This window comes from Rattus rattus, chromosome X (assembly GCF_011064425.1).
Source record: "Rattus rattus isolate New Zealand chromosome X, Rrattus_CSIRO_v1, whole genome shotgun sequence".
NCBI classification, from domain to species: Eukaryota; Metazoa; Chordata; class Mammalia; order Rodentia; family Muridae; genus Rattus; species Rattus rattus.
Window position 1 is genome coordinate 60552467 of NC_046172.1, and position 27325 is coordinate 60579791.

The 27325-nt window shown below is 40.0% G+C and overlaps 2 protein-coding genes across 4 annotated transcripts in view; both read right to left on the reverse strand.

Moving 5' to 3' along the window:
* The window catches only part of Phka1 (phosphorylase kinase regulatory subunit alpha 1), a 125258-nt gene that overhangs the window by 69642 nt on the left and 28291 nt on the right, over positions 1 to 27325 (reverse strand). For all 3 annotated transcript variants that reach the window (XM_032889574.1, XM_032889572.1, XM_032889573.1), the window contains exons 9-12: positions 13745 to 13798; positions 12556 to 12678; positions 1857 to 1952; positions 1077 to 1184 (exon numbers count right to left, since the gene is read on the reverse strand). In XM_032889574.1, coding sequence (XP_032745465.1) covers positions 1077 to 1184; positions 1857 to 1952; positions 12556 to 12678; positions 13745 to 13798 — 381 coding nt within the window. The remainder of the gene's footprint in view (positions 1 to 1076; positions 1185 to 1856; positions 1953 to 12555; positions 12679 to 13744; positions 13799 to 27325) is intronic.
* On the reverse strand, positions 2369 to 2904 carry LOC116888299 (ubiquitin-40S ribosomal protein S27a-like). Its single transcript, XM_032889571.1, has one exon. It carries the CDS (start codon positions 2892 to 2894, stop codon positions 2424 to 2426), a length of 471 nt encoding a protein of 156 aa, XP_032745462.1. The 5' UTR covers positions 2895 to 2904; the 3' UTR covers positions 2369 to 2423.

The following is a 27325-nucleotide window of genomic DNA, read 5'->3' on the forward strand; positions in this document are numbered from 1 at the left end:
TCATTTCTTGTTGGACAGGAAAGGTACTGGACAAAGATTACTTTGAAGCATTATGCCCATTATTGCTAGATCCAAGCTCATGTCAGTTAACAACTATCAAACAGCCATGGCCACAGAAAACAAAACAAAAAAATAGAGCTGTAGAAAATAAATGGCCATATAAACAGGTAAGAATCTTCATCAGAAATGCCAACTAAGTTCCAAACTAGATTCTCCAAGAATGTGGGGCTCTCATATCAAAACAACCATACTAGGTGTGAAGGAACACATTTGCAATCCCAGAGCTCAGGAAACAGACACAGAAGGATCACTGCAAGTTCAAGGCCAGCTTGGTCTATGTGGCAAGTTCAAGACCAGCTACTGCTATATAGCAAGACCTTGTCTTTAAAAACTAACATAGAGTGTTGAAAATAGGGTTTTAACAAAGGACTAGGAAATATCCTTCTATGTAGGCTCAAAATGCTTCCTCCCAGGAAACTGGATATAAAATTGTACCTCATTAAGAGCTATCTTATAAGATTTTGATCTAAAGAACATTTAGGAAGCTCCTTACTAAAAAGTAAAAAACAATAACAACAACAACAACAAAAAAAAAAACCCACTACAACAACAAAAACCCGTTAACTAACGAAACAAAAAAACCATGGTCAAAGTACCCCAAATGATCACTTAATTCAATTAAGGAATGAAATGTTATGATGCTTAGGAAGGTTGGCATTTAATCCATCACCAGTAATCACTACGCCTAACTGCATTGTTTAGTCACCAGGCAAGACACCAATGACAGGAGTTTTGAAAGGGAAAGACGCACAATTTGATTCCTGAACAGCACCAAGTGCAATGCCCAAGTAGGGAGCTATGGGCAGCAGAATAGATAGTTGCCGGGGAGCAAGAGATTTTTGTCAAGTAATGGCCATACCCCTATGCCAAGGAGCTAGAGGAAAAGCTGTAATATCAAAGTATAAAAGGATGAAGAAATTATTTGAATTTAGTGAGTTCATTGCCAATCTGATTATAATGGTGACTATGGTAAACAAATAAACAAAAGGTGGGATAGCTTTCAAGTGTTCCCTTACCTCCGCCATCAAGTTTCCTAAAATATATAGGGACTGACCCCACATGTGAGGCAATTTTCCCATAGGGACTCGATCCACAGTGTGAGGATTTTGATATTCTTCATCAACCTAAACGACGAGATAGAGAGATCAAATAAGAGGCAATGCTAGAAAGTGTAAGACACCAGATAACAAAATACTGCAGTCTAGATTGTGATTTATAGTTTATAGGCAATGGATTGAAAAGCTAAGTAGGACAGTGCTCAAGCTATAATATGTGAGTGAATCACCGAAGAATCTTATGAAAATGCAGACGGAATAGGGGTGGATGAAACCTATTCATAATAAATCCTCAGGGGACACTTGATGGCGATAGCAGCTCATTCTCCAAATCCCACCAGAATGTAAAGCTGCATCTCTACTGTGTCTAATTCTCCTTCACAAACAATGACAGCACCTGTTTCACTTTCCTAAGTCTGATTTACACCGGCCATCTCAGATCCCTGGCTTCAGAGGATAACAAGCTGACAGGACTGGGTCACCTACTGAGCTCCTCATTCTCAGAACTGACACCTGCTTTCATTTCCATCTCGTTGTATAAGAGCACCATAATTGAGACTGCTTTAACAATTTATTACTGACGGAATAAAATCGTATTTCTGTTATCCTACTGAGAACCCAAACTTTAGAATATTAAAGTCATAAGGTATAAAGTCATAAACACTGAGACTCAGATAAGTCAGTATCGTAGAAACACATAGAAATCCTTTCCTGTCAATGGTCCAGCACTATCCAACTCACCCTGTCAGGAGGAACACTGTACAGCTCTGGAAGTAGTGGGACTCCATTTTTGCCCTTGATGAGGACCGCATCAAGAGCCTCTCTATATTCTTGAACCTACAGAAAAAAGAAAAGAAGAAAACCAAAATTTTAGAAGTGTTATGTGGGAATCATAGCAGAAGGATACAGCCAAAGAAAAGGCTCTATCACAACAGAGCTTGTTTAACCAGGTAAAACGGAGAGGAAAGAGGGAACAGTACTGTGTCAACCTGACACACACTAGAATCATCTGAGAGGGCGAGCCTCAGTGGAAAAGTGCCTCCCTAAGATTAGGCTTACAGGCAAGCCCGTCTGTAAAGCATTTTCTTAGTGAGTGATTGACAGGGGAAAGCCCAGTCCATTGCACGCAGTGTGATCCCTAGGCTGTTGGTCCTGGGTAAAGGGCTTTTTAAGGAGCTCAAGCATGGCAACCATGACACTGGCAGGTCTTGCCTTCCTCTTTCCCTCTTGCTAAACTGTTAGATTACTTTTCTTTCTGTTTTGTTTTGTTTTGTTTTCAGTTCCTTCTTCTTATTAACTCATACACAACTACATGTCTTCTGGTTTGTTGAAGCAGTAAGTCCGATAACGCTTGCCACAGTAATGCCTGTCAAAGTGGCTACCCATGAAAACACCAGCACCACATTCCTCAGAAGGGCATTCCTGACGAAGTCGGCTGATTTTGCCATTTTCATCCACCTTATAGTATTTCAGCACAGCCAACTTGACCTTCTTCCTCTTATGCTTGTTTTTCTCTGGGGTGGTGTAAGACTTCTTCTTCCTTTTCTTAGCGCCACCATGAAGTCTCAGCACGAGATGGAGCATGGACTCCTTTTGAATGTTGTAGTCAGACAAAGTACGGCCATCTTCCAGCTGCTTACCAGCAAAGATCAACCTCTGCTCATCAGGAAGAGTTCCTTCCTTATCCTGGATCTTGGCCTTTACATTTTCTATAGTGTCCGAGGGTTCAGCCTCGAGCGTGAGGGTCTTCCCTGTAAGGGTCTTCACAAAAATCTGCATCGTGGCGGCTGCTCCACCCACAATGGCAGATCAGAAAGCTAGATTACTTTTCTAAAGCTAGCCCCCAACAAACATTCCCTTACTTAGCCACTGACTCATTCTTGTGACTGATCACCAAAGTACAAGTATCAAAATGACAAGTCCAGCAATCAAATTTTATTATTTGGCTATACTGGCTAACATGACCAATCAGGGTACACCAACTCAGCCTAACACAGACTTCCCCTATTCTCTCTTTATAAACCACTCCTGCAGAAACACTGCTCCTTTTTGCCAAAAATGTGGTGTCTAGGTGTGTTTTGTCCTGAATCCAAGACCCCTTCCACTGGTTCTATAAGAAAACAGGCTGAGCAAGCCATGACGAGCAAGCCAGTAAGCAGTACTCCTCTATGGCCTCTGCATCAAATCCTGCCTCCTCCAATTTATACACTGTGATTCAGGATATGGAAACAAATCAACCCTTTCCTCCCCAAGTTGCATTTGATCATGGTCCTTTGTCATAGCAATATCACCCTAACATATAGTGTTTTAAAGAAGCTATCAACTTGAGAGTAGGTGGATGAGGCTTGAGAGACAAGCTGGGAGGAGATTGAGGAAGGGAAGGATGAGGGAAAGTGGTGTAATTCTATTTCAATTAAAAATACTTTTAAATGATGCTTTTTGTTTTTTGTTTATTTTTGTTTTGTTTTCAAAACAGGGCCACACTATGTATCTCTGATTGTCCTGGAACTCAGGCTTTAGACCAGGCTGGCCTCAGACTCACAGAGATCCATTTGCTTCTGCCTCCCATGTGCTAGAATTAAAGGCATGTGCCACTATGCATGGCAAAAATTATTTTTAAAACACCTATGTGTTTTTGTGTGAATATATGAACATGTATGTTGGTACCCTGGGAGGCCAGAGATGTCAGATCCCTGAAGCTTGAATTGTAACTCCTATAAGTATTGTGAACTGAATGACAAAGAGTGCTCAGAATCAAACTTGAGTCATCTGGAAAAGCATTATGTGCTCTTAATCATTGAGCTATCTCACCAGTCCTTAACTTGGCTCTTATTTTCTTTCTTTCTAAGCTTTATTTTTATTTATGCATGTACACAACTGTGTGTGTGCATGTATGTGCACACATGCAGGTGTTTGCATGCACGTGTGTGTCAGAAGAAGACCTAGCATCCCCTGGAACTGGAGATGCCACTGGTTATGAGCTCTTTGATGTGGGTGCTGGGACCTGAACGTTGATCTTCTGCAAGAGCAACAAATGTTTATAACTACTGAGAAATCCTCCAGATCATTGACTAAGATTTTACAACTACATTTTTATGAATTGCTTTTGTTAATTAGTATATAAAATGAAGGATTTTATTATGACATTTAACATGTGTATTTCATTATACTTTTCTTATACACATTTTCCCATTACCCTTGTCATCTCTCCTCTCTAGATTTGGCTGCTGTTATGGTCAGGTTTGTGTTATTTACTTAACATTTTGCTGAAACATAATAATAATTAAATTATAAAAAGGGGAAGGGTCAGGATACAGCTCAGTGTGTCTAGCATATACATATATAAGGCCTTGGTCTCATAGGAAATAAAACAAAAACAAATACATACACAAAAACAAAACCCTATAATTTATGGCAGAAAACATAGTACATACTTCTTTAACACAATAGCTTCATCCCAGCTGCTTCATGGTATAAATAGGGTGTTGATGAAGTCACAAACTTGTTCAAATGTGTTTAATAGATTGGGGTACAGTTTGAGTATTGTGGAGGGGTTCCTGGAGGCTTTAAGACAGGCAGAAAAAAAGATCAGGGTGAGGTAAGAATGAAACTAGGATCAGCCCAATTTTGGTAACCAGGATTTGGGCCAGGATTTCTTGAGTCTGACCCAGATAATTTACTTTAGCTGTACTTAAATACTGCCCAATTTTGGAAGAAAAATCAAGTAACAATTATCTCAGCCCCTTGAGTACAACAAGGCTTAAGAAATGTTCACACTGAAGTTCTTTGCAAAGGCCATATGGCTTTATCTGTAAGACAGCTTCTTCTTGACTTCAGAAACAATGCTTAGTATAAGGGTCTAAGGAGAGTAATGGAAAGAAACATAATACAACATAGAAGTCACTGAGGTTGTTATAAATTACAAGTGACACTCTCACAACAACAAGTTTTATGGCCTAGAAGTAATGCTCAAGGTTTTAGGAGTCTGGGATAAACAAACATAATATTCTGGGTGATATGGGAGGAGCCTGGCTCAACAGGTAGCAAAGGATTACCAGGTTGTAAACTACATTTTCCCCCAGCACTCCGGGAGAACAGCCAAATATCTTCTCCATTAGGAGACACCAGCTGCGTGCTTAACTTTTCCAGGCTTCTCCTGTGTGCTTATCTTTTGAACCAACTGCATCAGAGGGGCAGCCTGAGGTTACAAGATTACTACTATTACCTTTCCCAGTAGCCACACAAGGTCTTTGATATCAAAATGCCCAGTACTTCAATTGCAGTAAATTTAGTCATTTGAAAAGAAATTGTAATCAAGTCCTTGAAAGTCTCAGAGCTCAAAATGGCCTGTGTGTTAACTCCAAAAAATAGAGTACTTTGTCCCAGAGACACTAATGAGCCCTTTCTGGGAGCAATGGTTTCTCAGTAAGAAAGCTGAGGCTTCCCAGGGTTTGTAGATGCTGTGGTAAGGGGTGCCACTGAACAAATGACTGCAGGGAAAGGAAGAATATACTGTATAATGTTTTGCTATCAGGAATCGACTTTGAAGCCCTATCTCAAGGCTCAGCAGCAGGTAAAGTATGGTAGGGTAAAAGGTAGATTATTGAACCTACTATTCTCAAGTATTTTAATTGGCATGGATTATTCTATTATTGGTAGAAATTTGAGCTTATTTTGTTCAGTTCTTGCTTAATGTACTGTACATATGCAATTCATTTTAAAATGTAACAAAGTTCTGGTCTTATAAAAGCTACTATTGAAAACTATTTAGGATAATTAGAAATGCAAGTTAGGAAGTAGTTAGTCACTTATAAATAATCTTACTTTGTTGTTTTGTTAGGTACTATTTTTAGCTAACTACAGAAATAAGCTTTATTTAGTTTTGTATATGTTTTCAAAAGTTAAATAGTTAATAAATAGCTGGAAACAAAAGATGTTTGGCTATTAAGATATACTGGAACAGATAGGTGGTCTGCAAACACATTAGAGAACATCGAATTTAAGTTGGTTTACTAATAAAAGGCTTTTCTCACATCTGTTCCTGGCAGCACCCCCAACATACTTCAAAGAAGAGGTTGGGCACCAAAGAACCTCTACAGTTTTGGAAACTGCTTGCTCAAGTAAACTTTTATCTTTCTCAGGGCTCTGATGGGGTTGAAGACTATATAGTTATATTCTTCCAGCCTTTCTTATTAAAAGATTAAAGACATAAATGCTTAAGTTGTTTAGAATCTAAGGAAATTCTTTAGGGTTTAAAAAGTGTTTATAGTTTTATAAAAGAAAATTGTGAAAGTGATTTAGATACAAAAGTTTGGACTTACCAGGATAGGATAGATAGTGGAGTACTTTCTCCAAGACTGACAAATATATATGGACTGGACATTGTAAACACAATTCTTACTTGATAGTTCTTATAACTGAAAAATAGTTTTTTGATGTTAAAAAAAAAACAAAGGCCATTTTTGGACTACAAGGGGAAAATGTAGTAAGAGTTTGGGTTTCTTTAAAAATCTGGTTATACTATGTGAACATGTTTTTATTGTAATCCCAGGTGTGGGAGAAGCATCTGCTTTACAGGTGGTTATGATTTGCCTCATGCACTAGCAGCCGCATGGTTTTGCCAGCTGCAGATAGTTTACATTTGGAATTCTGGGAACTCTTCAGAGGATATAAATGCCAGTGCTCTGAGATGAACTGGGACACGCTGAAGTAGCTGCTGCTTATCAAATGTTTGTGACCAAGGAGACCAGAACAAGTTGGAGATATCCTGACTACAAAGATTAGATTTGCCCTAATGAATTTAATGCCCCTAATCAGCAGGAAGTAGTCTAAAGAGATAAATGTTTCCTTTCTCCTCTAGCCTTTTTCTCCTGTCAGGAGCCATCTAAGATAGGATAAGGCTAGCAGGTGCATTTCCTGAAGGTAGCCCACATTTTTGCATGGACTATGATGGGAGCTGTAAGAATGGGTCAGCAGAATCTTTGGAAACTTCATCCCAGGATTGCTTCTTGCTACTGATATGCTTTTCCTGTCACTGTTACATATCCTAAGGATTCTTGGGCATCAGTCCACCCTATTGAGCAGATTTCCTGCAGATCAACATAAAAATAAACTTTCATGAATTAATGCTGTTTAGATGAATTAGTGCTTTTATAGAATTCCTGATTTGATTCAAATAATTTTAGGAGGAAAGGTCTAAGAGATGATTTTAATTGCTTTGCCAAAAAGATAATAAAGTTAGAATCGAGAATAGAATATGCCCACTCATAAAATAGTAAGTAAAGGCTGCATAATAAAGGATACAATGAGCTTTCACAACTACACTAAAAAGAGAAAAAGGCTTGGGACAGATTTGTAATCAAGGAAACACATTCATTCTAGTCAAATCCAAAGATGAAGTCACAGGTGTGCACTATGATAAAGTGAGACTATGTGAAACTGTTGCTTTGAACTTATAATGAGCTTATAGAATGAAACACTGCTTTGTACTGACTACCAACATCTTTCTGTAACTCCCCTTTTGCGTAACATTTTATCTATGTGGTAATTTTCTACAGAACTTTTGTCTAAGAAGGTATAACAAGTCCAGAGTGAAGAACTAAGATGGTAGCTTGGCGGGCTCTGCCCCATCCATTCAAATGTATATGTATATGTCTGTTCACCTACATGTGTGTATTTACATATATGTGTAGGTATATGTGTATGTATGTAAGTATGCATGAACACTTTTGAAGCTGATGAGATATGTGGTTGGGGCCTGACCAGAATGGGTATGTCTATGAGTTCATGTGTGTCTGTGCAAATTGCCTATGTAAAAGATTTTTTTCTTCTATTTTCTTCCTGGTTCATGAAGAATTAAATGAGTCCAAGCCTCTTGCCTGGACAGAGAAAGGTCCTTAAGCAATAGAGATAGAGTAAGAAACCAGCACTTAGCACAAAACAGTGAGAAAGAGCTAAGTTTCCAGAGGCCAACAGGTTCTGCCCTTCCCCACTAGAACAGTAAGAGAGACTTACAAGGCCACATAGATCATTGTTCTTTGGCCTTTGTCCAACTGTGTTCATCTCAGCTCGTTCCCCAGCTGGAGCAGGCCTCTGACATTCTACTACTTAGATTGGGGGTTTGGAAGGGTGCTTATATGCAACTTTTTTCCTGAAACATATTCTGTTGAACTCTACTGTCTAAAATTACACAGACATGCACACACCTAAGAAGGCCAATAAACTACAGGAGTCCACATATGTTGTTGCAGTGTTCCATCCAACTGTATAAGACCTTTCTTTAAATACATCCTAACTTATAAGCTAGGAGCCTCTGATAGATGCCCTGGTTGCAAGCTGTGTACCTTGCTCTCTAACTGACCCCTTTCCTCTTGACCCATTCTAATGTTTTTCTCTCTACTTTTGGTTTTCCCCATCTGATTTCTATGTTTTATTTTATTTTATTTTATTTTATTTTATTTTATTTCTCTTTTGTTTTCTTCCTCTTACATACAGGCAGAGGTGCCAGGCAGGTAGTAGGAAGAAGGTCAAACATTTCTACAAGCAAAATTCAAGTCTTCTTCATAGTAAATCTATCAGGCTTATTGTTATACTTACGTATTTGAATAAACAATTTAATTATTGAGACAAGATCCTACTGTATAGTCTCAGTTCTCCTAAAACTGGCTATAGCAGGCTGGCCTTAAACTCAAAGAGACCCATACACTTCTTTCTAGTTCTGGGATTAAAGGTGTGTACCACTACACACAGCATGCAAACATTTTTTAAACAATTTTTGTTTACATTTTTTCTGCCTTGATTTTTTATTGGATATTTTTCTATTTACAATTAAAATGTTATTCCCTTTCCCAGTTTTCTAGACATAAGCCCCCATCCAATCCCCTTCCCCTTCTTCTATAAGGGTGTTCCCCTCCCCATCCATCCCCCTTACCACACCCCCCCCCAACATTCCCCTACACTGGGGGTCCAACCTTGGCAGGACCAAAGGCTTCCCCTACCAGCAGTGCCCCCAACAAGGTTGTTCTCTGCTACCTATGCAGATGGGAGTCATGGGTCAGTCCATGTATAGTCTTTGGGTAGTGGTTTAGTCCCTAGAAGCTCTGGTTGGTTGGCATTGTTGTTCTTATGGGGTTGCAAGCCCCTTCAGCTCTTTCAATCGTTTCTCTAATTCCTCCAACGGGGTCCTGTAATCAGTTCAGTGGTTTGCTGCTAGCATTCGCCTCTGTATTTGACATGCTCTGGCTGTGCCTCTCAGGAGACAGCTATATCAGGCTCTTGTCAGCATGCACTTCTTACCTTCATCCATCTTAGCTAGTTTTGGTGGCTGCATATATATGGGCCACATGTGGGACAGGCTCTGAATGGCCATTCCTTCAGTCTCTGCTCCAAATGTTGCTTCCATATCACCTCCTATGAATATTTTAGTCCCCCCTTTTAAGGAGTGAAGCATCTGCATTTCAGTCATCCTTTTTCTTGAGCTTCATGTGGTCTGTGAGTTGTATCTTGAGTAATTCAAGCTTTTGGGCTAATATCCACTTAGTGATATTAAGATGCAGTGAATGCATACCATGTGTGTTTTTCTGTGATTGGGTTACCTGACTCAGGATGATATTTTCCAGTTCCATCCATTTGTCTATGAATTTCATGAAGTCATTGTTTTTGATAGCTGAGTAATATTCCATTGTGTAGATGTACCACATTTTCTGTATCCATTCCTCTGTTGAAGGGCATCTGGGTTCTTTCCAGCTTCTGGCTATTATAAATAAGGCTGCGATGAACATAGTGGAGCACGTGTCTTTTTTATATGTTGGGGCATCTTTTAGGTATATGCCCAAGAGCAGTATAGCTGGGTCCTCAGGTAGTTCAATGTCCAATTTTCTGAGGAACCTCCAGACTGATTTCCAGAATGGTTTTACCAGTCTGCAATCCCACCAACAATGGAGGAGTGTTCCTTTTCTCCACATCCTCGCCAGCATCTGCTGTCACCTGAGTTTTGATCTTAGCCATTCTCACTGGTGTGAGGTGAAATCTCAGGGTTGTTTTTGATTTGCATTTCCCTGATGACTAAGGATGCTAAACATTTCTTTAGGTGTTTGTCAGCCATTCGGCATTCCTCAGCTGTGAATTCTTTGTTTAGCTCTGAACCCCATTTTTAATAGGGTTATTTGGCTTTCTGGAGTCTAACTTCTTGAGTTTTTTTGTATATTTTAGATATTAGCCTTCTATCAGATGTAGGACTGGTAAAGATCTTTTCCCAATCTGTTGGTTGCCCTTGTGTCCCAATGACAGTGTCCTTTGCCTTACAGAAGCTTTGCAGTTTTATGAGATCCCATTTGTTCATTCTTGATCTTAAAGCATAAATCATTGATGTTTTGTTCAGGAAATTTTTTCCAGTGCCCATGTGTTCCAGATGCTTCCCTAGTTTTTCTTCTATTAGTTTGAGTGTATCTGGTTTGACGTGGAGGTCCTTGATCCACTTGGACTTAAGCTTTGTACAGGGTGATAAGCATGGATCAATTTGCATTCTTCTACATGCTGACCTCCAGTTGAACCAGCACCATTTGCTGAAAATGCTATCTTTTTTCCATTGGATGGTTTTAACCCCTTTGTTAAAGATCAAGTGACCATAGGTGTGTGGGTTCATTTCCGGGTCTTAAATTCTGTTCCACTGATCTACCTGCCTGTCTCTGTACCAATACCATACAGGTTTGTTTTTTTTATCACTATTGCTCCATAATACTGCTTGAGGTCAGGCATGGTGATTCCCCCAGAAGTTCTTTTATTATTGAGTATAGTTTTCGATATCCTGGATGTTTTTTGTTATTCCAAATGGATTTGCTCTTTGAAGAATTGAGTTGGAATTTTGATGGGGATTGTATTGAATCTGCAGATTGCTTTTGGCAAAATGGCCATCTTTACTATATTAATCCTGCCAATCCATGAGCACAGGAGGTCTTTCCATCTTCTGAGATCTTCTTTAATTTCTTTCTTCAGAGACTTGAAGTTCTTGTCATACAGATCTTTCACTTGCTTGATTACAGTCACACCAAGATATATTATTTTGGGACTATTGTGAAGGGTGTCACTTCCCTAATTTCTTTCACAGCCTGTTTATCTTTTGAGTAGAGGAAGGCTACTGATTTGTTTGAGTAAATTTTATACCCAGCCACTTTGCTGAAGGTGTTTATCAGGCTTAGTAGTTCTCTGGTGGAACTCTTGGGGTCACTTAAGTATACTATCATATCATCTGCAAATAGTGATATTTTGACTTCTTCCTTTCCAGTTTGTATCCCTTTGATCTCCTTTTGTTGTCTGATTGCTCTGGCTAGGACTTCGAGCACTATATTGAATAAGTAGGGAGAGAGTGGGCAGCCTTGTCTAGTCCCTGATTTTAGTGGGATTGCTTCAAGTTTCTCTCCATTTAGTTTAATGTTGGCTACTAGTTTGCTGCATATGGCTTTTACTATGTTTAGGTATTGGCCTTGCATTCCTGATCTTTCCAGGTCTTTGTATGCAAACATTTTAGTACTGTGCTCCTTATCCCATTTTCCCATTTTTGTAGTTTTGTAATTTCTTGGATATGCATTGCATGGTGATTTTTTAAAAGGGATGATATCTCATATTAGGACTGACTGTAATTTCGACTTACAACATATCTTTATTTGTGAATGCATAAGAATTTTGGAAATATCTTTTTAAAAGGCTTACTTATTTTTATTTTATATGTATTATTATTTTGCCTGCATATATGCATATGACCAACAGGGGTGCCTGCTAGGTTAGAAGAAGGCTTTGGAGCTCCTGGAACTGGAATTAACAGTTTATGAGGTGCCATGTAGGTGCTAAGAATTGAACCCAGGTCCTCTGGAAAAGCAACAAGCACTGTTAACCATCACGGTATCACCAAGGGATATCTTTTATAGAAATATTATTTGAGATGATCTTGCTATCTAACCTACACTGGCCTCAAGTTTATGAACTGCCTGCCCTAGCCTCTAAGTTTTAGGATTACAAACATGTGACGCTATACTAAAGAATCTTTTTAGTATATAAATTTGTGGCATATTGTGTAATATATATAAGTACACACACATACACACACACACATACACCATGCAAGGATGAAATTGGTGTTATCTATTTTAACATCTTTACTTGATAATTTCTAATGAAAAGATTTTCCCTCACCTACAGAGGCACTGAATCTGAAAAACTTAATGACAACATTTGGATTACTCAATGGTAAGGATTGGAGGGGGAAAAAAAACAATCCGAGTCTTCCAACTCTTAATTCATTGCTATCAGCTATAAATCTGTAGGAGACAACTCCATCTCTTCCTTAGTAGGAAGACTCCTATTTAGCCAGTAAAAACAGATACAGCCATCAATCAAAAGAAAATACAAGAGCAGCTTGTTAAGAGCTCTTCTCCCAGCTCATTACCTGTTCTGTGTTGCCACTGAAGATCCCATCAAGGATAAAGTATGTCCAGAACAGTGGCCATTCACACTCTATGTTTTCAAATAGCTTCAGCTCAGCTGGTTCATAGTATAGGCGATTTGGATCCTAAACAAAAATATAATAGACAAAGTTTGTCCTGTCATTCGGAGATTAGATGTATATCCTTAGTTTAGATGTATTTATAATAGGAGTTTTACTGCAGACCATTTGTTTCAAAGACAGCATCAGGAAAGGCAGTAAGCACATACTCATACTCCCTCCCCTAGAAAGTGCTCTATGAAGAAACTTGCAACTACTGGTTTGGAGATAAGAGCCATTGCCCTGATAAAGTAGTTTATAATTAAGCAGAACTACATCCTCAGACATCTACATCTATCCATCTCTCACCAACACATAGTACTCAAAAACACTTCAGCAGCAGCAGCAGCAGCAGCAGCAGCAGCAGCAGCAGCAGCAGCAGCAGCAGCAGCAGCAGCAGCAGCAATATCCTTTCAAGCAATAATTGTGTTATAGGGTTTTCCCCAAAGTAGCATTCAGGATTCAATGAGGCCATTAGAGTGGAGACTGAATCTCTGCCTATAACAGAAGGAGAGAGAACAGAAGAGGCACACTAGTGCTTCCTGTCTCTTGCCATGAGGTACTTGAATCACACTTGAGACTCTGTCAGTAAGAAGGTATTCCTCAGATGTGGATCCCTTCTGTAGGATCCCCTTGTCTGTAGGACAGTTTTGTACCTACAGAATTTGTGACCCCCAAGTACACCATTTTACAACTCAGTCTGTGGTACTTTGCCATTAACAACAGAAAATGAACTGTAACAGGTAGTCAAAAATGTAGTAATGGAAAGATGACTTTCCCTTTGTATTGATTAAGCATTGAAGTGGGGGTTGGAGAGTATGCAAATACTGTTTGTGTTTAAACCTTGTGTCCACACTAACCAACTGAAAGAAAAGACTGCCTTTCCTTCTTATATTTATTTTTTTGACATTTTACTGTTATTTACTATCAGTGGCAGAGCTTGGCAGCAAAGCCCAACAAATACAGCAAACATCACTTATTTCTTTTAATGATCTTTAAAAATTCCAACAGTGAGGTAACCGTTATCTCTGAATAAGGCTACAAAGAGTAAGAGCAATTCTGCCCTACTTCCCTGTGGCGAAAAGAAACATACCTCTTTAGGAGTTTTATATCCATCACGCAGAAAACGACAGCAACCATAACGACCCTGGGGACACAGAGAAAAGGGCACTGAAGCTTGTACATCTGTATGACTCTATAATTAAGAAGGAACATCCTCAAACATCTATATGTATCTATCTCTCACCAACACAGACATAGTATTCAAAGACAGCTTAGCAGCACCAGCAATGTCCTTTCAAGCAAGAAGTGTGTAATAGGTTCTTCCCCAAAGCAACATTCCTGGCAGTATCTTTTCCATGGCTATCGACCTTAGGCCAAACCTGCAACTAGCTAGTCCATCCCACAGTAATGCAGCTCCTAAGAGACCATATCTTATTTTTAACATATATTTTTAAAAATTTGAGATTATTTTCAATTTATAAAAGTTATAAAGACTAGTTTCACTATACGTATCAAATCTCATCTCCTTATATTAATTTAAATACCTTCAGAACATACATTGGAATAAAAAATAACCTTGATATACTGTAGTGAGAACTTTGGATTCTCAAAAAATCCAGTTATGTTATAGGAGTATGTTTTTATTTTATCCACGTGTAGGATATGAGACTGCATCAAGTGCCCACAGCAGCTGACTATGATTTGTCTCGCGCTCTGGTAGGGGCATGACTCTACCAGCTGAAGATAGTTTACATTTGGAATTCTGGGGACTCTTCAGAGGATATAAAAAATGCCAGAGCCCTGAGAGGCTGCCTCTCCTGCTGCTATTGCCTCTTTTGCTCTTTTTTGCCAGGTTGCTGGTTGAGGATATCCTCATGATAAAGATTGGACTTGCCCCTTGGGACTCAAAGCTCCTAATCAGCAGGAAGTAGTCTAAAAAGATCTACGTGCCCTTTCCCCTCTAACCATCTTTCTCACCTACCTAGTGTTGGGGGTTGGAAGGGATTGAGATGGAAAGAGGGAAAGGAATAAGAACCCAATAATGTATCCAAAAGGTACAGTTACAATATTCTAATATTAATTAAATTATAAAGCCTATTTTGATTTCTCTGGGTTTTCCATCACCATCCTTTATTATTCTATTCCAGGATACAAATTAAAATCTCACACTACAGGACTCAGGTGATGTCTCAGTGGGTAATGTGTTTGCTGTGCAAGCATAAGAACCTAAGGTCAGCACCAGGTGAAGAGCCAGCTGTGGTGGCAGTTCCTGCAATCCCAGTGCTGCAGAGACAGGAATGGGAGGATTCCCCGGGTTATAGGCAGGTCTAGCTGAATCAGTGAGTTCCAGGTTCAGAAGTCCAAGGACTTCTCCTGCTGTCCCTTCTGGTCCCTCCTGCTGACTTGTACCTAGGCTGAGGCCTAGGTGTCTCTGCTAGGTCATGCCACCGCCGCTGACTCGTGTTTGCTACCCTGACACAATGGAACCAGACCATTGATACATTTGTGAAATGTTTGCTAGTGGTTCAAGCTGCCGCTGCTAATTCCTGTGAACTGAGCTGTTGATATCCTGACCACGCAGACTAGATTTGTTCCAGAGAACAATTTCTAAACAGGTCCACTTCCCCTGTATCCTTTCTTTCCCATTACCTCTGGTGGGAGGTAGGCTACAAGGGAGGTTAAAACACTTAAGAATCATCATTAAAAATAAGGTTTGAAAAACTTAAAGTTACAAATCTATTATATATTCTACTTTTCATTTTATCTTTCAACCAAATATTCCAGAGGGGTAAAGATTGTTCTTTATTTGATTTAATGATGTGTTTTAATGCTTTGATGTTGGGTCCAACCTCGACACAGGATCAGAGTTCTCAACTGGAAGTAGGGATATCTGGAAGGCACATAATAAATATACACAGACTACTTTTTGCGTACAAACTGGCAGGCAATTTTTCAAGGCTAACGTTTCTCTCTTCTCTTTCACTCTCTGCTCTTTTTCTCTCTTGCTCACTTGCTTGCAGCTCATGGCTGCAGACACTCTGCATTCCATTCCCTTGAGCACTCTGCTTTTCCCCTGTGCCCTCTTCTTTTCTTGAACTCCCACTCTTCTATATACCGTTGTTTGTTCCCCTTTCACTCTCACATACACTCTTCATACACACCTCACACACATCTCACACACTCTTCTTTCACTCGCACATACCCTGTTTTGTTCAATATGTTCTGAATGTTCTGTATGAGGTTTGCTAATCTTAAGAAATTCCACAAAGCTTTATGTAGGGCCCATCAAAGGTCAATATGAACTACTATCTCTAAAATCCCTTAAGTAAGGGCTGATCACCAGTCAGCACTTTCTACACCTACGAATGAGCTCACTGTGTGTTTTTTGTGGCTGACACTAAAGAATGCTACTAATAAGCCAAAAACTTATAATACTCATGCTGTGTTATCTCAATGTTCTGAAATTCCCTTGTTCACCACCCATCCACCACCCCCTTACCTTACTCAGGACCAATCGGCTTAAAGGTTAGCTGTTAATACTTTGCCTAGTGAGCCAACTGCTCCTCTTCTTGCCCTTTAAATGTTTGAACCTGGTTTTTTCTATAAAAAGGTCTACTCTAGCAGCAGACTAATACTACAATTAGGCTCCTGAATCATTTCTGTGGTCCTGAATGTCCAATATTATGGTGTGCATTCAAAAAACTAATCTTACTTAACTGAGATCAATGTTTATTTAGTTTAAGTGGCAATTTCTAAAGCCCAACACTGGGTATGAGACCTGCCTTGGGGTGTGATTATGATACCCACTGTTACTCCATTGGAGAAAACTGTTCCTTTCCTAGCGGTTATCAACTGCAAATAGCTTCTTGTTTAAGGACAGTGTACTGGCTGGGTTTGTGTGTCAACCTGACACAAGCTAGAGTCATAAGAGAGGAAGAAGCCTCAGTCTCCATGAGAAAATGTCTCCATGAGATCATGAGATCATAAGAGCTGTAAGGCATTTTCTTAATTAGTGTTCAATAAGAGAGGGACCAGCCTATGTGGGTGATGCCATCCCTGGGATGGTGATCCTGGTTCTATAAAGGAGCAGACTGAGCAAGTCATGATGAGCAAGCCAGTGCAGCAGTACTCCTCCATGGCCTCTGCATCAGCTCCTGCCTCCAGATTCCTGCCCTGCTTGAGTTCCTGTCCTGACTTCCTTCAGTGATGAACAGCAGTGTGGAAGTGTAAGCTGAATAAACTCTTTCCTCCACAACTTACTTTTTGGGCATTGTATTTGTCACAGCAATAGAAACTCTAACTGTGAAAGATGGGATTTTGTGTCTACTTTCCCTTCTTCATGCTAGGATTTAGTCTGGTTTGAACCTGTGCAGGTCTTGTGTTATGCTGTCAGTTTCTGTGAGTTCATGTGTGTATCAGTCTGATCATGTCTGGATGGTACTGTTTCCTTTGAGTCATTCATCATCTCTGGCTCCTAAACTCTTTCTGTGTCCTCTTCCACATCGATACCTGAGCCATGAGGTGAGGGCTTTCACAAAGACATGTCATTTAGGGCTGAGTGTTACAAAGGCTCTCATCACTCTGCACATTGTCCAGTTATGGGTCTCTGTGGTAATTAACATCTACTGCAAGAAGAAACTTCACATTTAAGCATCTTCTTTTGGGGTGGTCTGACTCTATATAGCCATGACTGTCCAGGAACTCACTCTGCAGACCAGACTGCTATTTAATTCACAGAGATCTGCTTGCCTCTACTTCTCAGGTACTGGGATTAAAGGCTTGTACCACTATGCTCAGTCACTCCCACAACCTTTTGAAGTTTTTACTTTCTAAAATTTTAAGATGCTTTAGGATCCTTTGTATAGTCCCTAGTTTGATCCTTAAATCAGCTATTTATCAAGGATTCTGATCCACTTTTTCAAGACTGTTATTTAAAAACCAAGATTTGGACAACCTCAACATACAGATAAGCACACATCCCTATGTTAAATTCCCTATCTCTGTGACTCTGTCTCTCATTCTCCCCTTCCCCCACCACACTTTTACAATAATAGCATCTACTTTCATTCAGCATAGGAGTTCATTGTAGCTTTCCCCATGTTGTATTTCGAACTTCTTCAACAGTTATAAAACCTAATGTACATATCATACAATTACTGTTCAACCTCCTTGAGAAACAATTTTAACAACTAGAGCAGAAATTTGCCAACGTCATATTAAAGTGACAAAGAACAAATAATTCAGGTTTTTCAGGCCGCATAGCCTCCATTAAAACTACTCAGCTTTGCAGTAATATAGAAACATGGCTGGATTAATAAAAGCATACTTGTAGTTTTATGACACATGAACAAGAGTATCGTGTTTGTATATGGTTAATTTTCTCTTGGGTTTACAGTATCCTTTCAAAATAACAGTTTTCCAATATTTAAGCCATTTTTTCTTTATATTCTTCAGTGTGGTTATTCTAATCATTTGTAATATACTTAAGAGTCACTTTCTAAGAAATTGAAGAAGATCTCAGAAAATGGAGAGATCTCCCATGCTCATGGATTGGCAGGATTAACATAGTAAAAATGGCCATCCTAACGAAAGTAACCTACAGATTCAATGCAATCCCCATCAAAATCCCAACTCAATTCTTCAAAGACATGGAAAGAGTAATTCACAAATTCAGATAAGAAAAAAAAAACAGAGTAGGGAAAACAATTCTTAACAATACAAGAACTGCTGGGGGAATCACCATCCCTGACCTCAAGCAGAATTACAGAGCAATAGTGATTTAAAAATGTATGATATTGGTACAGAGACAGGCAGGTAGAACAGTGGAATAGAATTGAAGACACAGAAATAAAACTACATACTTACAGACACTTGATCTTTGACAAAGCTTCTTAAAAAATACAGTGGATAAAAGAGAAAACAAAAACAAAACTTCTTGGAACAAATGGTGCTGGCTTAACTGCAAAAAGTGAAAATAGATCCATGACCCAAATACCGTGGAGAAGAGAGCTGAACACCCAGAAGTGCAGACATCCTGAGACCAAAGGACAGACTGCCACTTCTGCCCACCTCGGCCCACATCCCTGGTCTAAGAGGAAACTGCACAGTGCCTCTGGACACAGAAATATAGGAACAGTCAGGCACCGGTACCTGCAGTTCTGGTCTATGCCCAGAACTGAACTGAACCAGTCAAACAGCTCTCTGCACCCAAATCCTGTGGGGGAGGGAGCTGGGCCCCCAAAAATGTGGACACCCCTGAGAAATCAGAGGAGACTAGCCTCTGCCCACATTTCTGACCCAAGAGGGAATTGCCTAGTGCCAACTGTGTGTGCCCTCTGGGTGCAAGGACCTAGGAACAATCAGAGGCAGGATCCTTCTGATTCCTGCCCATGCCAAGAGCTGAAAGACAGTCTCCAGGAGAGCCTACACACCTGAAATCAGAGCACCTGTTCTTAGACAAGGCTGAAAGAAAACAGGAAAACAGTTCTACAGGAGTGCTGACACAGAGGCCTACAGAAGGGTCAAGTCACTCTCAGAAACAGCAAGACAAGCAAACACCAGAGACAACCCAATGGCTAGAGGCAAGTGCAGGAACCTAAGCAACAGAGACCAAGACTACTTGGGCATCATCAGAGCCCAGTTCCCCCATCAAAGAAAATACTGGATATCCAAGCACACTGGAAAAGCATGATTTAGATTGAAAATCACATTTTATGATAATGGTGGAGGACTTTAAGAAGGATATAAATAACTCCCTTAAAGAAATGCATGACAACACAAGGAAACAAGTAGAAGCCCTTAAAGAGGAAACACAAAAATCCCTGAAAGAATTACAGAAAAACACAACCAAACAGGTGAAAGAAGTGAACAAAACGGTCTAGGATTTAAAATTGGAAATAGAAACAATAAAGAAAGCACAAAGGGAGACAACCCTGGAGATAGAAAACCTAAGGAAGAGACCAGAAGTCATAGATACAAGCCAAGCATCACAAACAGAATACAAGAGATAGAAGAGAGAATCTTGGAGCAGAAGATACCATAGAAAACACTGACGCAACTGTCAAAGATAATGTAAAACGGGAAAAGCTCCTAGCCCAAAATATCCAGGAAATCCAGGACAAAGTGAGAAGGTCAAACCTAAGGATAATAAATATAGAAGAGAGTGAAGACTCCTAACTTAAAGGGCCAGTAAATATATTCAACAAAATTATAGAAGTAAACGTCCCTAACCTAAAGAAAGAGATGCCCATAAACATACAAGAAGCCTACAGAACTCCAAATAGATTGGACCAGAAGAGAAATTCCTCCTGTCACATAATAGTTAAAACACTGAACATGCAAAACAAAGAAAGAATATTAAAAGCACTAAGGGGAAAAGGTCAAGTAACATATAAAGGCAAACCTATCAGAATTATACCAGACTTCTCACCAGAGACTATGAAAGCCAGAAGATCCTGGACAGATGTCATACAGACCCTAAGAGAACAAAAATGCCAGACCAGGTTACTGTATCCAGCAAAACTCTCAATTAACATAGATGAAGAAACCAAGATATTCCACGACAAAACCAAATTTACACAATATTTTTCTACAAATCCAGTCCTACAAAGGATGATAGATGGAAAACTCGAACGCTAGAAGAGAAACTACACCATACAAAAAGCAAGACTATAATCTCCATGCAATGAAACCAAAAGACAGACACACAAACATAATTCCACCTTTACCAATGAAAATAACAGGAAGTGACAATCACTATTCCTTAATATCTCTCTACATTAATGGACTCAATTCTCCAATAAAAAGAAATAGACTAATAGACTGGATACATAAAGAGGACTCAGCATTTTGCTGCTGGGGAACACACCTCAGGACAAAGACAGACACTACCCTCAGAGGTAAAGGCTGAAAACAACTTTCCAAACCAAATGGCTCAAGAAATAAAATTGGAGTTGCCATTCTAATCAAATAAAATTGACTTTTCAGTCAAAAGTCAACAAAAAAAGATAAGGAAGGACAAGTCATATTCATCAAGGAAAAAAACCCTAAGACAGAACTCTCAGTCCCAAATATCTATGCTTTCAAATGCAAAAGGCACCCATTTCATAAAGAAACCTTAGCTAAAGCTCCACACATTGCACATCATCACATTAATTTAATTGGAGATTTCAACACCTCCACCCCATCCATGGGCAGATCATGAAACAGAAAATAAACAGAGACATAGAGAAACTAACAGAAGTTGTGAATCAAATGGATTAACGAATATTTATAGATCATTTCATCCAAAAACAAAAGATATGCCTTCTTCTCAGCACCTTAGTACCTTCTCCAAAAATTGACCATATAATTGGTGCAAAGAGGACTCAAGATACAGGAAGATGAAAAATAATCCCATGTATCCTATCAGATCTACCACGGACTAAGCCTGGTCTTCAATAATAACAATAATGACAGAGGGCCGACATATACATGGAAGTTGAACAACGCTCTACTTAATGACAACTTGGTCAAGGAAGAAATAAAGAAATAAATTAAAGACTTTGTAGAAATGAAAATGAAGATACAATATACCCAAACTTATGGGACACTAATTAAAAGCATTAACTGAGAGAAAACTCATAGCTTTGAGTGCCTACCAAAAGAAACAGAAGGCGCATATCCTTCAGCTTGACAAAACACGCCTAAAGTCTAGAGCAAAAAGAAATAAATAAACAAGAGGAGTAGAAGGCAGGAAATAATCAAACCAGGGCTGAAATCAATAAATGCAAAACAAAAGGACTATGTAAAAGTCAGCAGCAAAAAGCAGAGCTGGTTCTTTGAGAAAAATCGCTTCAAAGATAGATGAAGCCCTTAGCCAGACTAACGAGAGGGACACAGGAGAGTGTCTCCCGATTAACAAAATCCAAATGAAAGGAGACAAAACAACAGAATCTGAAATGAAAAAAAATCATCAGATCCTAGTACGAAAGCCTATATTCAACAAAACTGTAAGGAGGAAATGAACAATTTTCTAGACAGATTCCAGGTACCAAAGTTAAATCAGGAACAAATAAACCATCTAAACAACCCCATAACTTCTAAAGAAATAGAAGCAGTTGTTCAGAGTCTTCCAACCAAAAAGAGCCCAGGACCAGATGGATTCAGTGCAGAATTCTATCAGACCTTCATAAAACACCTCATACCAATGTTGTCCAAACTATTCCACAAAATAGAAACAGACAGATCACTACTAAATTCCTTCTATGAAGCCACAATTACCTTTATACCTAAACCACACAAAGACCCAACAAAGTAACAGAACTTCAAACAAATTTCCCTTATGAATATTGATTAAAATAATCATAGAATTCTTGCAAACTGAATATAGAACACATCAAAACTGCTGGGGCTGATGCCCTTAGAAGCCTTCATTGCTGATGTTATTATTATGGTTAGAATTAAGCATGACTGGGTTCATGGAAAATCCCCAGCCAGCTGCAGAAGACTAATACAAATATGATGCATCAAGATACCCAATGTGGGGTGCTGGAGAGATGGCTCAGCGGTTAAGAGCACTGACTGTTCTTTCTGAGGTCCTGAGTTCAAATCCCAGCAACCGCATGGTGGCTCACAACCATCTGTAATGAGTCTGATGCCCTCTTCTGGTGCGTCTGAAGACAGTGTACTCATATATAAATAAATAAATAAAAAATCTTTAAAAAAAAAAAGATACCCAATGTGATGACCTGTAACCTTTCTGAAAAACCAACATCCAGCTGACTAATAGATATGACAAACCTGTGACTTTTCTGACCTGACAACATCAGCCTACTCACTGACCACACAAATATTGTGTACTTGGCCTGCGTAAATGTTTCTTATTTCCCCCCTCCCTCTGGTACCCCTGTTATGGTATAAATTCAGCCTTAGAGAAAAATAAAATTGTTGCCTTGATCAGACTCTTGTCTTGGCGTCCTTCTTCAGTATCTCCTGTCCCCATTCTCTCTTCCAGGTACTCTGGACCCTTAAACACAAATGGCGTAGCATGGGACTGTTAGAGGGTCTCCTGGAAATCATCCCCCGATGAAAACAGGCCTGTCTTCCCTTCATTTGTAGGAACCTTGCTCCCCCTCGGACTTTGCTCCCCCAGACCTTTGCTCCCCCTCGGAGACTTTGCTCCCCGGCTTCTAGCAACCATGGACATGACTTGTTCAAGGCAGTGTGTGTTCTCTCCTCAGGACAAAACAGATCTCAGTAGTAGAGTGATGGGACAAGCATTCTACAGTCAGCTTTTGTGACAAGACTCAGGGAGTCACTCAAGATGTGAAGAATAGGGTTAAAAAAAAAGAAAAAAAGAAAAAAGAAAAAAAAGAAAAGAAAAAATATTTAAAGAAATTCTTAGATTTTGTAGGAAATATTTGTCCGTAGTTCCCCCAAGAGTGAACACTTGACACAAAAGATAGTGCAGAATTAGTGATTGTTTTATGAGCCAGCTAACCTTGTTGCTGTCTGCACACTTTATAATGAATAAAATTGTGTGTGGGGGTTGGGGTTTAGCTCAGTGGTAGAGTGCTTGCCCTAGCAAAGGCGCAAGGCCTAATTCGGTCCCCAGCTCGAAAAAAGAAAAAAAAAAAAAAAAAAAGTTGTGTGACCTTTTTTGGGTTTTGAGTTGCCCTCCCTGCGTGGATGAACAACCCCACATACGTGCATTAAAAACCTTATACCCTCATGCTATTGCAGTGGTCACTTTGTCAATCTGTGCTCTGTGGGTGGCACTCCTGAGGAAAGGCCACTATGGGGTCTTACAACATTTTGGTGCACCTGCCAGGAACTGTCCTTCCCCCAGACTACAATTGGCAAGGAGATTGGACAGCTTGAGAAAATCTGTGTTTTGTATTCTGTGTTACTTTCTGTTTTGTCTCTGTGTCATGTCTTGTCTTTGTTTCTTGTTGTCTTGTGTAGTCTGTGTCTGCTGTCTGAAGGGTTTGAGTCCCCCCTGGAGAGGGGTTAAAGTCCCCTTGGTGGTTGTTGTGGATCCTGTGAGGGGCTTATGGCTGTGACAGGCAGACATGCTAGTTGTCACAGGCCACAGGGATGCTCTAGGAGGAGAAAGGAATCTAGAGGACACTCTAGAATCCCGTTGGGAGGTGGGATCAGAGATGGTCCACCTCATCCGGAAAGCAACTAGGTTAAGCTTCAGTTTTGGCCAAGTACAAAAGGTATCAGGCATCTGTTAGTCCCCAACTTCTTGGTCTTGTTTGTCTGGTTTGTTTCTATGGTATTGTCATATCTTTTTTGACTTTTGTTTCATTTTGGACTTGGACTGTGACTATGTTTTAGAAATCATGGACTGGCGACTGTGTTTAAAATCCTTAGAACTATTTGTTTTGTTTGTCAGAGAATTTTACTTAGTCCTCTTGAACGCTTAACTTGGAAATAATTTGCTTAAAAAATTGTTTTTCTGCCAGGGAGCCTGCCTTATCTGCTGGCCCTATTCCAAGAAGAGTCAGTCTCAACATTAGTCACCTTCCTGTTGGTCATCATTGACATGAGAGTGCCTCTGATCCTATCCCCAGCAGTCAGTTCCTGCCCCTGTGGTGAAAATACCCCCAGGTTGGGACAGAAGAGCCCCTAAAAAAGTAGTTTCAGAAAGAGTCTGCAGCAGACAATGAAAGAACTTTGTTTTGTCAAACAGAACAGGCTTTCTCTGGGTGATAGAGGAAAGTCTTGCTTCCGGCTCTTGCTCTCAACTGGAAGCTGTGCCAAAGTCAGGATCATCTTTTCCTTTTCCATGGACCTCTGGTCCAGTGAGACAGGTTGGTGAAAGGACTGCTACTAAAGTCCTGGAATTCAAGAGGCACAGGAGAGCTATACTTCTATTAAAATCAGAATTCCAGTGTTAGCAATCTCTTTATTGGATGTAAGAGGCAGGAATCCCAGTTCAACTGTGATTCCTGCCTCAGGAATGGCAGCAGAAAGAGTCCTTATAGCCAGTTATCTCTAACTATAGCTTACTTTCTGATACTGGAGACTTCAATTGGATCACACACCCCTGGGCGAGCCTCCTTCAATAATCAGATGCTATTTTCTCCTGGTCTTTTGGCTCAAGGTCGCCAGGCATGTCTGACAGCCTAGAAAACTCCCCCGCTAAACAAGGCGAACCATACAACTCTTTTGTCAGCTGCTTGACATCTAGCACCCAGGTCCTAACCATCTCTCCATCCTTTTGTTATTAATTCATACTGGAAGCCTAGTGTCCTTCAGAGGCTGGGTCTCTTGAGAGGCAGAGCCACTGAGCTGACACTGAAGGAGGTACTCCTTAAGCAAAATCTAAGTCCAGAGAGACAGCCAGTAACAGACCAGCTGCCCCTCTGCTCACCTTTCTGTTTCACAGGCACAAAGCTTGTGCTCATTTTTGCACTGGCCTTTTCATCCCAAGAAAGCTTCCTCGTTTAGCTCTGTGACTGAATGCTATTTGTCACCTGATCTGGTTGTTCCACCAGCTGTCAACAGGCCATCCCCTAGCTTTCTTGCTTGGCCCCTTTCCTCTGTTCTTAAGAATTCTATCACCTAATACCCTGAGCTGTTTGACTTATACTACCCCACATCCTACTAATATACATGTCCCAGATTCCCATTGTGAAGGTTCTAATTCTAAAACAAGGGGATGGTGTATCCCCCTAAATATTAAATTTACCTCCGTGGGTTGAAACCAGGATTGGACACATGAATATACTTGGGGTCTTAGAATGTTACAATCAGGTGCTGATACAGGGATTATATTTACCATAAAATTGTTAAAAGAGCCTGGACATTCCTACTCCTCGGCTTCTGGGCGCTCACCCTAAGAAGGAGCCCAGGAAGGCACTAAACATGGCACAGGGCACACACAACTTCATTTACAGCCTGCACTCCACTGACAGGAGCTGCTTTCTCAAAGAACTACACCACTTCAAGTCCATTGCCATCGCACAGGAAGAATTGAAAGCTCTACCAACCACTCCAGGACAGCTGAGATATGTATTCTTCCACAATGCGATACCTTTTGTAGGATTTGGCCTTTTGGATAATGCAATTATGATTGTTTCAGGAACCCAAATTGAACTATTTGATTTATTTTGAGAATTTAAAAAATGACAATCAACATGTTATTTTTCCTTCTATGTATCAACATATTATTTAACTTTCAGTTATTGATACTTTACTGTACTGAGTTGGGGTTTGCTTATTTCTGACGTAACATGCATGGGATAGCTATTAATGTCTTTATTTTGTTTCTGATGGTTAAAATTCAATGCTGAGGTTTCTCCAAATTATTTAAGATATTTAATAATAGTTAAAATTGTAATTCCCTGCCTGGTGGCATCCCTTCTGTGACATTTCATGGTAAACATTTATAATCATATAAATTCATTCAATTTTTAAGCTTCCACATCTATCCAAAACAGAACAGTGTTTTAAGTATATCTGAATATTTTAATTTTGAACCACACTGTTTTAAGAGTCAGGGGTTAATCAAAAGAACGATTGTCTGGCCTCCTTTTATGTAGGCTTCTGTATGCTCTGAGAACAAAATTAATACTTATTTCTAGTTTGGCTTTTTACTTAATTTCCCAACTTTGAACAATCACAGTGAATTCTGGTTTGTGAAAACTTGCAGTGCTTGGATATTCCTGTGTCTTAGAACATGGAGTTAGAATGTAAACAACTTACCGTGCATGCGCAGGCTTGTCCCCTCGTCAGGGCAGCTGTATGATAATGAGGTGATCCGGTGCCCTCCTATGGTGAACAACAGTACTGCGGATGAGTGGGGTTTTGCACCTGGCGTCAGTCTGGCTGGGGCGGTACTATGCTAATGGGGTGGTTTGTGCTGGGCCAATCTCTGGAGGACAAGTAGCTGGGATGACAGTGGGGTGATAGTGGGGTGACTCGTGCCCCGCCAATCCCTGAAAGAATATTAGCATACTGTTGTGTATAAGGCGAGCGACTTTGCCGCTTGTCGTCCCCATATCAGCAATGAAGGTGTCCTGCAATAAAGGCTGTTGACCACTACATCTCCTCCCAGCCCAGGAAAGGACATTTTGTCCTTCAGCCAAATAGCTAACATTCTTTTCTGCCTGCTGTCCTGATGCCTTTTAAAACATCAATGAATCATCACCCTTTAAAATTGAGGCTGGACAGTCAATGAAGGGTAAGAGAGCGATATATTCACAAATAAAGAAAGGGCCTAAGACAGGAGGGCTGCCATTAGCTGCTGCCTTATCCCATGACGGACCCTGGCCACAAGATTCTCTTGGCCATGTGACAAATATCGCTCCAACCTAAGACTGACACAGTTCCCGAGGGGCTCATTCCAGGACAGCACGGTCATTTGGCCACCTCTTCATTTGACTATAAGGAAGAGGGAGATGTTGGGAGCGATGCCCTTGAAGCTCTCCATTGTTGATAGTATTATTATGGTTAGAATTAAGCATGATTGGGTTCATGGAAAATCCCCAGCCAGCTGCAGAAGACTAATACAAATCTGGTGGTCAAAATGAATTATAATATGATACGTCAAGATACCCAATGTGATGACCTGTAACCTTTCTGAAAAACCAACATCCTGCTGACTAATAGATATGACAAACCTGTGTCCTTTCTGACATCCTGTCAACATCAGCCTACTCCCTGACCACACGAATATTGT